Genomic DNA, 12147 nt, shown 5'->3' on the forward strand with positions numbered 1-12147 from the left:
AGCCAGCCCACTCTGGAGCCAGCCGCACCAGGCGCGCGTGAGGGGAGGGAAGGGCAGACCTACTGAGGCAGCGCAACACGAAGACGTGTGTTTGGGTGGGGAATGCCTGGAATCCACATTAACGAGCAAGTGTCGGGCTGAGAGGCACAAACAGGAGGCTGTCCGACCTGCCTTCCAGTGACCAGATGTGCACAGACCACTGGCAGGGAGCGCAGCGTCTGCACGGTGCTCACCGGTCTGACTACCAACAGTGCCGGACCTCCAAGGGAGTCAGGCACCCTGCAGGGCCCCGCCGGCTAGGTCCCTGCTGCTGCTGCAGCGTCACCCCTGCTCCCTCGGGCGGGAGGCGGGCTGGGCCCGGCTGGAACCAGCTTAGGAGCCTGCCGTGCACAGCTCTCCCCGGTTCAGCAACACGTTGGTGGTAGGGGTTCAGCAACACGTTGGTGGTAGGGGAAGCTGGCCCGGGTGGAACTGTTTACACCACAGAACCTGGCAAACGCTGCAAATCAGGTTCTCCTCCCCCGGCCCTGGGGGCGGCCGGATGTTGAACGTCATTGGCACACACTCCGGGGGAGCCTCTGGAGCACCCTGAAAACACCCCAGCTCGGGAAACCACTGTGGTCCCTTCCTGCAGAAGCCCCGCCGGGGCAGGGTGTCTGACGGAGCACGTGGGGGCCCGGAGACTCTTCTCCAGCAGGCGCTGGCTCTGCCCGCGCCACCACCTGACACTGTTTCAACAACACAGTCCGTGGACGCGTCCTCTGCATCGAAACCCCAAGCGACCGAGTCCCGCAAGGATATTTCTGAGGAGGAGAAGAGGGACATAAACCGAGTGGGGTTGGGAGAATTACCTGAAACTAATCAAAGGAGAAGGAGAAGCTCCCACGGCGCCAGACAACTCGGCACTTCCAAGCACAGTCCTCCCACCCAGTCCCAGTCTCCCCCTCCTTTCTCCATCCCCCCCACCCACAGGACTCCAGCTTCCTGCCCCCGACGTCTCCCTGCACAGCCCACCGGCTGTCTGAGTTCGGAGCCGGCTCTCCCGCCGAAGCACAGAGTCTCTGAGGAGCCAGGAGACGTGGGTTGTTTCTCCCTCAACACGTCCCCTTGCAGGGGGGATGACAGCACATGCACACACACGCGGACATGTATGACACATATCTAACACAAACACAGCAGGAAAACATACCAGACACACCCCTGCAGACATGAAGGGGACGCCCACTCACGACGGAGTCCTAGTCAGTTAACTGAGAAACTCAGGCCCCGGAACAGCCAGAACTCAGCACGTCTCCTGCAAAGCAGCGATGACACTTTGGAAGGTCCGAGCAGTGACATTATTGTCGGCTGCTGCCCACGGCCGTCCCAGCAGCCGTGGTAAACGTCTCTTTCCTGCCAATCTGACCGGGGTGGGGGCGGGCGGGGGGGGGGACGTTAAAGGAATCTCCCGCCCGCTACTCCAAGGCACTGGCTGGGGCTCTAAGGCATCCATCCCCTCCTCGGAGACGCCTGGACATCCTCAAGAACGACGCAGTGGCCCTGCAGGTCTCGGGCGATTTCAGAAGGATGCTACAAAGGGGAGGAATGAAAGTGTACCGAGGGCCGGGCAGCTGTCCTCTCACTCTGCCCTGCCCGCCCCGACGGGAGGCGGCCGCTCGGGACTCCACTCTTGGTTGAAAGGCCTGGGCTGGAGGGGCCCGGTGGCCTGCCCAAGGGCACGGCTAAGACAGGACACAGATCGGGGCCAGACCCACCCCGCCCCCACCATCCAGCTCCTCGCCGCTGCCGCTCAAGAACACGCAAGACACACGCGCCCCACTACCCCGACACACAAGACACGCGCTCACACTACCCTGAGTTCTCAGGCCGTTCGTTCATTTCCGCGCGTCGGCTCCGTCACGCCAAGTGCGGAAGGATCCAGTTACTTCGTTTGCTTTACGTTACGCTGCACTTCAGGGCAGCTCCAGCGACATGACGCTGCACTTTACGGCAGCTCCCATGGCGGAGCTTCCCGCCGCAGCAGGAACCTGGAGCAGCCGAGCCTGCCCTCCCGCACCCGTTTCCCGGGGGCAGGTTTCTCCAACCGTGTTCGGCTCGCGCAGACGCAGGACTCGGGCGAGCGCGGCAGTGGGAACGGCGCCCGCCGCACCCGCTGTTCAGTGGGAGTGATGCAGTGCAGACAGAAACGCAACAGCGCTCTCTGCACGGCGTCGGCGCTCGAGCCAAGGCCTCTCGAGTGGGGCTGCGTGACGGGTCCCTGAGAAAAGAGGCAAAAAACGCCTCAGCCTTTTCAACAGTGTGAGAGGAGTCATCCATCCTCTTTAGTTGGAATATTCCCAATGGTTTTTCCTTTTCAGGATCAGTGACGTACAGACTCAATGAATATTTTTGGGCAACCTAAAGCAGCTCACAACAAATATGTCTGCCGCAGCATTCTTTACAAACCCTGAAACGTTCGAGCCAGCCCAGGAGCACAGACAAACAGTGGGCGCGGCCCGGGACGCTGTATCCCAAGGAGCCTCGGCGGTCACGACGAGGAGGACCGCAGGGAAGCGGCATGCCCGTGCTAATCAGTGTTACGTGGAGGAAGGGAGGCGAGAGCTTCCCGTCCTGCAGGAAGCGCCCCGGACAGAGAGCAGAGGCAATGCAGAGAAGTGAGCCCCGAGTTGGCGGGGGGGGGGGGGGGGGCTGAGACCTGTGGGCGTGTCACTGCTTTTTTAGTTCAGAGTTCCATGAAGGTTGCCCGCCACTAAGAGATGCTGGTCACTGCCAACGAGGAAGAGGAGGAGGACACACGGACGATAGAGAAATAACAGCACGCGCAGGGGTCAGGACTCAGGCATCAGACGTCACAGCGCTTCTCAAGAGCAGCACGGCCGGCGGGCCGCGGGCGGAGCAGCGCCCCAGGCCACACGTCACCTACCTTGCTGGACAAGCGTGTCGGCCGCCAGCTCGCCGGCACCCACGTTGGCATACTCCTCGTTGGGGTGCTTCCGGTTGTAGTGCCTCTTCAGGGAGCCCGAGATGTTGCAGGAGTAATGGCAGTGGGCGCAGCGGAAAGGCTGTGGGGACAAGGGGGGCGTGTTAGGGATGTGTGGGCCCAGCCTCGACCAGGCCCTTGGGAGAAGGGGTGGGCACGGCTCCCCCAAACATCCGCTGACAATCACCGCCCTCCCACTGTATGTGTCTGAGACCCCAGAAGCCTGTGGGGGCGAGCCCGCCCCACTGGGCACGCTCCAGGGAAAGCGTGGCCTTATTGTTGAGTCCTGCCTCTGTGAGACCAGCCAAGTGACAGGGCAAGGTGTCCCCTGACCAGGAGGGGCCTCTGCACACACAGGTGCTTTCATTTCTTTCCTTTCTGTTCTCTTGCTTGCCCCAGAACTCACAGTTCCTGCTTAAGAAGAAACTGAGAAAAGAGCGGGACAGCGACGCATCCCTCTGGTTCAGTGGATGCCTTTCCAAGGGGCTCCCCGGGCAGGTCACCCCCGACGCGCCTGCTTCTCTGCCTGAGCTGCTTCCTGCAGCGTCGGCCTGCGAGCACCAGCCCAGACACAAGTGTCCACCCAACGTCCACCACGAGGGAAGGCCCCTGTTACCACCTACTTCTGCCCGCCCCCGCCCGCGCCAGACAAGGCACCTCCAGGGCGAGCACACAGACGGGCCCCGCAGCCCTGTGCTGCTCAGACCGCTGGGGCCCCCGTGGGGAGACCCTGCCATCGGCCGGGCGGCGGAGGACATCCAGGTCACGGTCATACCCCACGCCCACACTCCGGCCAGGGCGCTGTCCGAGTGTCCCTCCAAACCACATGCTGTGCGCCTTCACAGCGGCGGCTGGAGAAACCCCATTGGGTGCTCAGGGCCCTCTCGGCACCACGGCACCTTCCTGGCCAGCGGGAGTGGGGGAGGGGCATGGAGCAGCCCACGGCGTGGGGGTCCTGACAGGGCAAGTTCAACTGACCCCCAGGGCTGCGCGATGATGGAACCTCGGGCAGGCGGTGAGGCTCTCTGAGCACCGGCTTCTCATCAGCAAAGTGGGGGTAATGACACCCCCCCCAAGGCTGTGCGCACTGAAGGAGATCACGTGAACGGACACTCAGACGCCACGGAAACAGTCATTTGTTGTTTTCACCAGCACTTCCACACAGCCCATGCCGTGCCGGTGGGAGCCGCTGCGCCGCTGCATCCGTGGCATCCTCCACCCACCCTGACTCCGCAGCTGTCCGACTCCTTCACCTCTCACCGCCGTGGCCCAGAAGGCCAGACCAGCTACGGCACATCTGTGCTGGTGAGGCGCTGCCCCAGCGAGTAGGGCAAAGGTCCCCTCCCCTCCCCGCTTTCAGTGGCCTCTTCCTTTCAGGTCTACAGATGCGCTGCAGCCTCCCATGCAAAGAGAGAGACCGGGAGGGGAAGGGGCATGGAGGAGAGGAGGGAAGAAAATGAAAAGGAAAACCTTCTGTCTGCCTCCTTTACAAGTCACTGCCCCTCCCCCGAGGCCCCACCCACCCCAGTCCTGAAGAGCAGGCCCCGCCCATGGCCGGCCCTCAGGGGTTCACCTCCAGTCCCAGGCCCCAGGACCCCTCCAGCAGTACAGCATGCACTCTCTTCCCAGACCTTCCACACACCCTGTCATCTTTAGCTGGCTGCCACCTCCCACTGCGACATTTGCTACCAGTGACAGGGTGATCACCAGGCCCTGGGGGGAGGGGGGGCTCTCTGAGCCGTCTCGGTTTACTTGCTAGATCCCCTCTTCAGGCTGACGGTGCATGCTGGCTGTCTCCCACGTTCTGTCCCCAGTCCTGCCTTGCCTCCTGCCACAGTTCCAGGGACCGCGTTCACCTCCTTGCCTGCTGGGTCTCTATGTCCAGTTAAGGTTCCTCCTGAACCACACGCAGGAACTTTCAAGTACCTTGGGGTTTCTCCACAGCGACGGTCTGTGGGCACCTCCAAACAAACACACACAACTCCAGACTCACGCTCTTCCTGCAAAATCAACTCATCACCAAAGACAGAGACCTGAGTGTCATCCAAGATGTTTTCTTCTCTGACTGTTCCAATGCCTGAGTCTCGCCCAGGCTTCCTCGGAAACCTCCCCAGAGCCCACTCGTGGAGCCCGCCCCCGCCCGTCTCCACTGTCACTGCAGCCCAGGGAAAGGGGCCGTCCGCGCCCGGCTGCTGCGGAGGACCTGACGTGGCTCCCAGGAGGGCCTTTCTCGGAGAGGAGGATGCAGGGAAGTTAACGTGATGAGCCACCCAGCTCCGAAACGCCCCATCCCCGGGAACTCCACCCCACGTCAAGGTCGCCCTTTGGTGGAGACGCTTTTTGCTACGCTGCGTGTGCCTCCATGGGTTATTCGCACAGGAGAACGCTGTGGTTCGGCCCGCCGGGGCTTGTTAAACAGGAAGACCTGGCACAAAGGTAAAAACCAGGCAGCCATCCACGGTGGAGCAGAGCGTAAGAGGACTAAAATGCCCATCCATGGTTGTTTGCAAAATTAAAATGGAAGCTAAAACATTTTTCAAGTGCCTCCATCCCCGAATTAGCAAATACAATGCAACTGTGTTTGGAACATTAGCGTGTGCGCGAAAATCAAAGAGAACCACCAGCAACGCCGCACTGCCAGCGCTGGGTGGCCGGGGGCAGAGAGGCGGGGAGGGGCAGGTGAGTGAGAAACCGTCCCACAAACCCCACTCCAGGCCCGTCCTGCTCAGGCTCAGCTGGCAGACAGACTGCCGCAGGAGCGCCTCCTCGGCCCCTTCCAGTCCCTGTGCCCTCCCTGGGGGCCGGGGGGCGGGACACTGCTACCGGGGAGAAAGCGTGCCCGAACACGAGCAGGCAGGCAGGCAGGCCCAGGTGAGCCCAGACGAGAAGCCAGTTTCTGAGCCGCTGATTTCTAAGAGAACCTTCAGTTCTTAGAGTTGGAAGGGAAGCTTTCAAAGAAGGACTCTGACTCACCTTCCCTCCACAAGGAGACAGACACCTGGGGCCCCCGACAGTCCATGAGCTCAGCGCCTGTCCTGTGCAGGGCGGACACGCCCCCCTCGGCCCCTCGCAGTGCCGGGGGTCAGCAGGAGAAACCTCCTGCCTGCGTCCTTCGCCGGCTTTGCTTCCACTCCCTCAGGCCCTCCATAACTTTTTACTCCAGATCAACCAGATCCTAACTTCCGCCTGGGATCCCCTCTGGGGCCCCGGAACCAGCCAGCACCGAAGAGATGACTTGGTTTCCCGTTCACCACTATTTTCTGAGCATCTGTCTGGCCTGGGAGCCCCCCGGGAGGGGTATGGTTTGGTTTTCTCTGCCGCACAGGCAGCCCAGACCAACTCCCAAAATGCGAAACACCCTGGTGGGCTGGGAGAAATGGAGGCAGCTGCTGGGTGACGGCAGTGAGGTGGGGGCATGGAGGCTGACGAAACTCGGCGGGAGCTCAGCCAGACCGCGTGGGATGCGCACGGACCGCGTCAGCAAAGGGACCTCGGGCAATGCGAGTCCCCGCAGGTGTCGAGTGGGGGGGGTGACAGCCCAGCTTCACATTTAGAAATTTCACTCTGGAAGTTAATGGAGGGCGGCTTTAGAAGGAGCAAGGCGGGAGGCAGGGAGCCAATCTGCCAGCTGTTGCCGACAAGAGATGGGGAGAGAGAGAGAGAGAGAGAGAGAGAGGGAGAGAGAGGGAGAGAGGGAGAGAGAGGGAGAGGGAGGGAGAGAGAGGGAGAGGGAGAGAGAGGGAGAGAGAGAGAGAAGGAGAGAGAGAGAGAGAGGGAGAGGGAGAGGGAGAGGGAGAGGGAGGGAGAAGGAGAGAGAGACTGAGAGAGATAGTGGAGGGAACGCCAGCCAGGCCTGGCGACCGAGACACTGAGACACTGCGGGGAGCAGAGAGGTGGACGAGTGCCCGTCCCAGGGGGTGCGGGAAGAAGGCATCCTGCCAGCTGGGAGAGAAGGGGTGGTAGGCCAGCACCCTGGACCCCCAGGAGGTCAGGTCCAGAAAGGGGCTGGAGACATGAGTGTACGACTGAGGGGAAAGTTCTGGGCTCCAGAGGTGGAGCTGAGCACAGGCCAGGAGCGGATGCCCTGGGACGGAGCTCAGCCACTGGACAGCATGTGAGTGAGGGCGGGGGCATCCGGATGGCCCCCTGGAGCGTGGGGCTGAAGGAAGATGAGCTCCTGGGGAAGGACAGAGGGAAGGACAGCAGGTGGGAGGGTCTGGGTGTCTGCTGTCACGGAGTCTGGGCAATGAGCTTCCTCATGGAGTCAAGTGCAGTACGGAATCCAATCCCATGGGGCCGAACAGGCGTCCACCGGCCCCGGCCCCCAGGGCGGGGGCACGAGTGCCCTCACCGAGAAAGAGGAGAGTGGGCAGCGTACTGAGAACAAAAGGCAGGCCCAGGAGCGCAGGCGCGGGGCTGCGCGGGGCCCGGGGCCGGACCGATGATGTTTCAGCGACGCGAGCATCTTTCTCCTGGGGCGTTCAGGATGGTCAGTGTGGGCTGCAAGGAAACGGGGCGAGCAAACTTGCCTAGGCTGACACTGTATGTTCTCAGACTTACGTCAAGACAGCAGGGAAATTCTACTGTTTCACAATTTGAGGATTTACTGTTCTGGTTCTCCAGACAGAAGGAAAGCAAGGAAACTAGAGGACGGCCAGTCTGCCCGCCGTGCGAAACCGGGTTCTGCGCACCTGGGTGAGAGGGCACAACCTGCACTAAACTTCCCAGCGGCACCCAGAAGGAGACTCAGGCGACAAGCTGGGGATGAGGTCGTGCCCAAGGCCGTGACACTGGGAGCGGACTGCAGAGCACGGGGCACACCTGGTGAGAGCAGAGGGTGCTCTGCCCCACTTGCAGCACGCAGGGGGCCACGTGGGCGTGGTGGTCACACAACGTCCAGGGCCCAGAGACCAGGACGGGAGCCTGCCCCTCCGTGATGGGCCTGCTGCTCTCTGCAGGGGACAGACAAGGGAAATGAGAAGAAAGAAGGTTCTGGATGACTAGTGAGGTAAAACTACGGCCACAACCTCAGTCGAATGACCCAGTGGGTGCAGGGACAGAGAACAGAGGCGAAGGGGACCAAGCGCCAGGCGACTCGGTGCCCGGTGCCCTCGGGTCCCCAGCGCAGGAAGAAGAGTCTGCGGGACCCGGACTGTGCGCTCACCTCCTGACCGCCCGCCGGGCCGCGATTCAGGCGGGTGCGCGGCGTTCCCCGTGCTCCTCCCACTTCGCAGCAGGGGAAGTGGGGTAAAAAACGGATGATTACACAGGTAAGCACGTGACATGAAAAACCCTCCTTCGTTTCATAAATGGTGTAAATGTCTAACTGCTAACCGCTATGGTGTGCACCTGCAACTAATACAAAGTAGTAACTGAGTGTCACAAAGAAGAGAGAAAACCCTCTTCACGAGGCTTTGATGAGGACGAGAGGTGACTTACATAAAGGACGCACAGCACCCAGCAAGTGGCTGCTGTTACTAACCTCAGGAACACTAACGACACTTCTCCCTGACACGTAAAGTGCTTTCGAGGTTTACTTTCCTGCACCCGTGTGATGAAGTTTCCGTTGATGGAGAACGATGCTCCAACACACCCACCGTAACCCCAAACGTCCCCAAAGGAGACAGAGGGGGAGCGGAGTGCCCCCTAAAGACAGTGACGGCCCGGAGGAACTGTTAACGTAAGTCTGTCGCGGCCCAACTCAAACCGAGTGACGCCGGTGCAGAGGGGTCCCCGGTTCTCAGGAGCCGCCCGGGGCTTTGCCTGCAGGACACCTGGAGGATGAAGGACCCACAGGCCCCGCTGAGAAAACACGGCAGGAAGATGGAGCTTTTCTCATTAAGGTTGAAGGCGGCCATCAACCCCCTAAAATGCAAGCCAGCACCGAGACACCCCGAGAATTGCACAACTGAGCTGGGGGTGGGGCGCGGGACCCCAGTTCCTGAGAACCTCTAACCCGGGCTCTGCTCCCTCCCAGCCTTCACTCAGCTGCTGCTGAGACGCGCGAGGCCTGCTGTCCGACCCAGACCTGGAAAGGACGGGCCGAAGGGAGCTCCTCCCGACAGAGCCTTCCTGGGTTTCATCTCTGGAGGATCACACGCAGAGGGATCCCCACGGGCGGCTCCGAGGGTCGCGCCCACGGAGCCCCGTGCGCCTGACCTGCCACAAGAGAAACCGGGGTCGGGGCCACCGCCGGAGACTGCATCTGCACCCCTGGGCCGTCCGGGAAGGCAGCTACCCGAGAAGAAAAACAGGCACAGTCGTAGGGAAAAGAACCGAGATCGTACACTGTAAGGTCCACGGTGCAGCTTACAGGGGAGACCCCCCTGAAGGGCACACCGACTTCTTCCCCCCACGGCCCCCGCCCCGAAGCATGGGGTGACCAGGAGCTGCGTGCAGCTGCGCCGAGGACGGAAAGCACCTGTGCGCCGAGGAGCCGCAGGGGCACCCGGACCGCCGTGGATTCGAGTTCCCGATGGTCGGCACCCAAGATGCCAAAGCCACGTCACCGCTCTGGACAACCCCACCACGCCTCCTCCGTGTCTCAGCGACCAACACCCAATCCACACGAGAGTCTGGTGATGTTTGGGGGGCCTCATTCTTCAGAGTTGCCAAGCCTGAAGTCCCAAGGCTGGGAGCCCGTTCCAGGGTCGGCCGCCACGGGACGAAAGCACGCCGGGGGCCGGGGGCCAGGGCCTCAGGGATCCAGGGCCAGGCCGTCCGGCCCCTCAACGAGCACAGAGCTGTCTCTGTCGTAAAACAGGGCCAGAGACAAATTAGACAATTTATAAGAATAAACGTTCCAAAACCACGGGGTGCCGCAAGTTCAAAAATGGCTTCATTGAGGCAATTATCTCATCACAATAAATAACAGTAAATCAATCCATACTAATTGCTTTTCGTGCCGGAGCTGAGACGTCTCTTCTGCTTTCCCTGATTATTGATTTTTTGTAATCACTTGTGCTGTCAAAAATGCAATATTTCCAGAGAATATACAGCTCATTATTAGACAGACAGGGTTTTAATTTAACATAAGTCAGTCCAATTTCCTTCCCCCTCCCCCCCGCAAGTGCTTTAAAAATCTCACGTGCAAGGCAGCAGAAGGTGGCCCAGGAGGGTTCCAGCAGGGACACTTCTGACAACCTGGTACCTGGCCCCTCCGACCGCCCCCTCCCCACCCTGCCCCTCGTGCTTCTCACGCACGGACACGCACTTCGAGGACACAAGGAAAACGTGCAACCCCAGATTCTTCACTCCCACCCAAGCTAAGAACCGGAAAGCCAAACGAACCGCGGCAGCCAGAACCCTGCACTCTGCTTCCTCCCCGCCTCCACCGCCCCGCTCTGCCTGGGGTTCAGTGATTGCCACTGAACTCGGAAAACGCTCCGCCTGCCGAGTTCACCCCGTCAGCGTTTTGCTCCAAGATTTTGCTCGAGTGTGATAACTGAACATGTAACTGCAGGCTCATACGACCACAGCAATGAGGGGGAGAACAGAGAAAGGGGTGAGAGTGTCCCTCTGCCCGGCCTGAGAGGGAGGCAGTCCTGGATGGAGAGAGGGTCAAGTCCAGCGCCACCACCCACACGCTGGTGAGCACGTGACTGGACTGGACTCTGGGCCTCAGTCTCCTTGCCTGTGAAATGGGAACGTCAGCACCTACAGCACAGGAGTGTTGGGGGAACGTCAGGTAACGTGCGAGGAACACCTGCTGTCGGGCCTAACCTGATGCTACTATAAAGGGACCGCCCACCCGTCTTCTTTATTCCGACACTAAACGTTTGAACAGTCCACCTCGTGGTGGGACTCCCAGAGGGGAGATGGGACCGTCTCACAGGCAAGAGAGCAGCGGCAGAAGGGAAGGCCCGGTGCACCAAGCAATGAAGCAGGGGGCTCAGCATTCTGAGGGCACTGAGGATCTCAGTCGGAGGACAAACCTGAACCTGCTCACAATGTCTGCCTCCAGAACCTCTGCTTAGCTGAGGCCCCAGCCACGCTCCCCCCTACCCCCTCGCTCACCACATGCAGCCCGCGGTGACGAGCGTGTTACCCGCGCAGCTGCACCCTGGCCGACCCCGCCCGGCGCCGCCTCTGCTCAGTCTGGCACCGAAGCCCCCGACGCCTCCTGTGAGGAGCTCAGCTGCCCGGGGTCTGCCCAAGTGCGGCCCGTTCCGGCTTCCCGGGGACACACGGGGAAGTGTACGCCGCGGGGAGCCGTTTAGCTGTCCGGAGTGCAAGGAGGGGCCACGCCAGCTCCCCCCAATCTGTGGGCATCTGTCCACCAGAGAACTTTCTGGTTGCTCTAGGTGGTAAAAGCAATAGGCTGGACACGATAGGATGATGTATAACCCAATTACAACATGGCTTTTAAAAGACGGCAGAGCTGAAGTGCTGAGGCGGTCTCCTGGGTTCCCAGGGCACGCGGCGCGGCACGCTCCTCTCTTCCAGCGCTCCGCACGGTCGCTGCTGGTTCCGCGGCGCGGGAGCTGGGGACGGAGGCCAGGCCTCCCCCCGAAGCCCCTGCCCCCGGCGTGCTGCCTGGCCCACGGGGGTGCACAGAACGGGGGTGCCCACGGCATGAGCACACATTCCGCATGCTGCGTCCAAAGTCCGGGTGAAAATCCAGTACTTTGTGTGTCCTGACGTTGCCTCTTAAGATTCTAAACGTCGGACTGTGGCGTCACAGACTCCCTCTGGAACACTTAGGGAACGTTCGTCAGTGGTAACAAAGTCAGTGGTTAAAACCTCCCCGACTTCTCACACTAGTTATTTATTTATTTCACTGATTCCAGAGAGCGGGGGGCAGGGAGAAAGACAGGGAAGGAAACATCGGAGAGATGAATATCCATCGGTTGCCTCTCGTGCGCTCCCTGACCCGGGGACCAAACCTGCGACCCAGGCACGTGCCCTCGCCCAGAATCGAACCTGTGACCATTGGTTTGCAGGACGCTGCCCAACCAACTGAGCCACACCAGCCAGGGCCTCACTGATTTTGTGAACATACTTTAGTTGAGGTAATTTTTTAAAGACTTTATTTTATTTATTCTTAGAGAGAGAGGGAGTGAGAAAGAGAAGGGGAGACGCAGCGGGGTCACTCAGAACAGCCGAAACCGGGCCGGAGCCCACTGCCCAGCATGAAGGGCTGACGGAACTACTCCTCCTTCAGCGGC

The 12147-nt window shown here is 60.8% G+C and overlaps 1 protein-coding gene across 2 annotated transcripts in view; it reads right to left on the minus strand.

The window, feature by feature from the left end:
• ZFAT (zinc finger and AT-hook domain containing) overlaps positions 1-12147 on the minus strand; it is a 111639-nt gene that overhangs the window by 25148 nt on the left and 74344 nt on the right. For both annotated transcript variants that reach the window (XM_045861516.1, XM_045861515.1), the window contains one exon: positions 2924-3062. In XM_045861516.1, coding sequence (XP_045717472.1) covers positions 2924-3062 — 139 coding nt within the window. The remainder of the gene's footprint in view (positions 1-2923; positions 3063-12147) is intronic.

Source organism: Phyllostomus hastatus, unplaced genomic scaffold (genome assembly GCF_019186645.2).
Source record: "Phyllostomus hastatus isolate PE091 unplaced genomic scaffold, TTU_PhHast_1.1 phas_scaffold_21, whole genome shotgun sequence".
Lineage (NCBI taxonomy): Eukaryota > Metazoa > Chordata > Mammalia > Chiroptera > Phyllostomidae > Phyllostomus > Phyllostomus hastatus.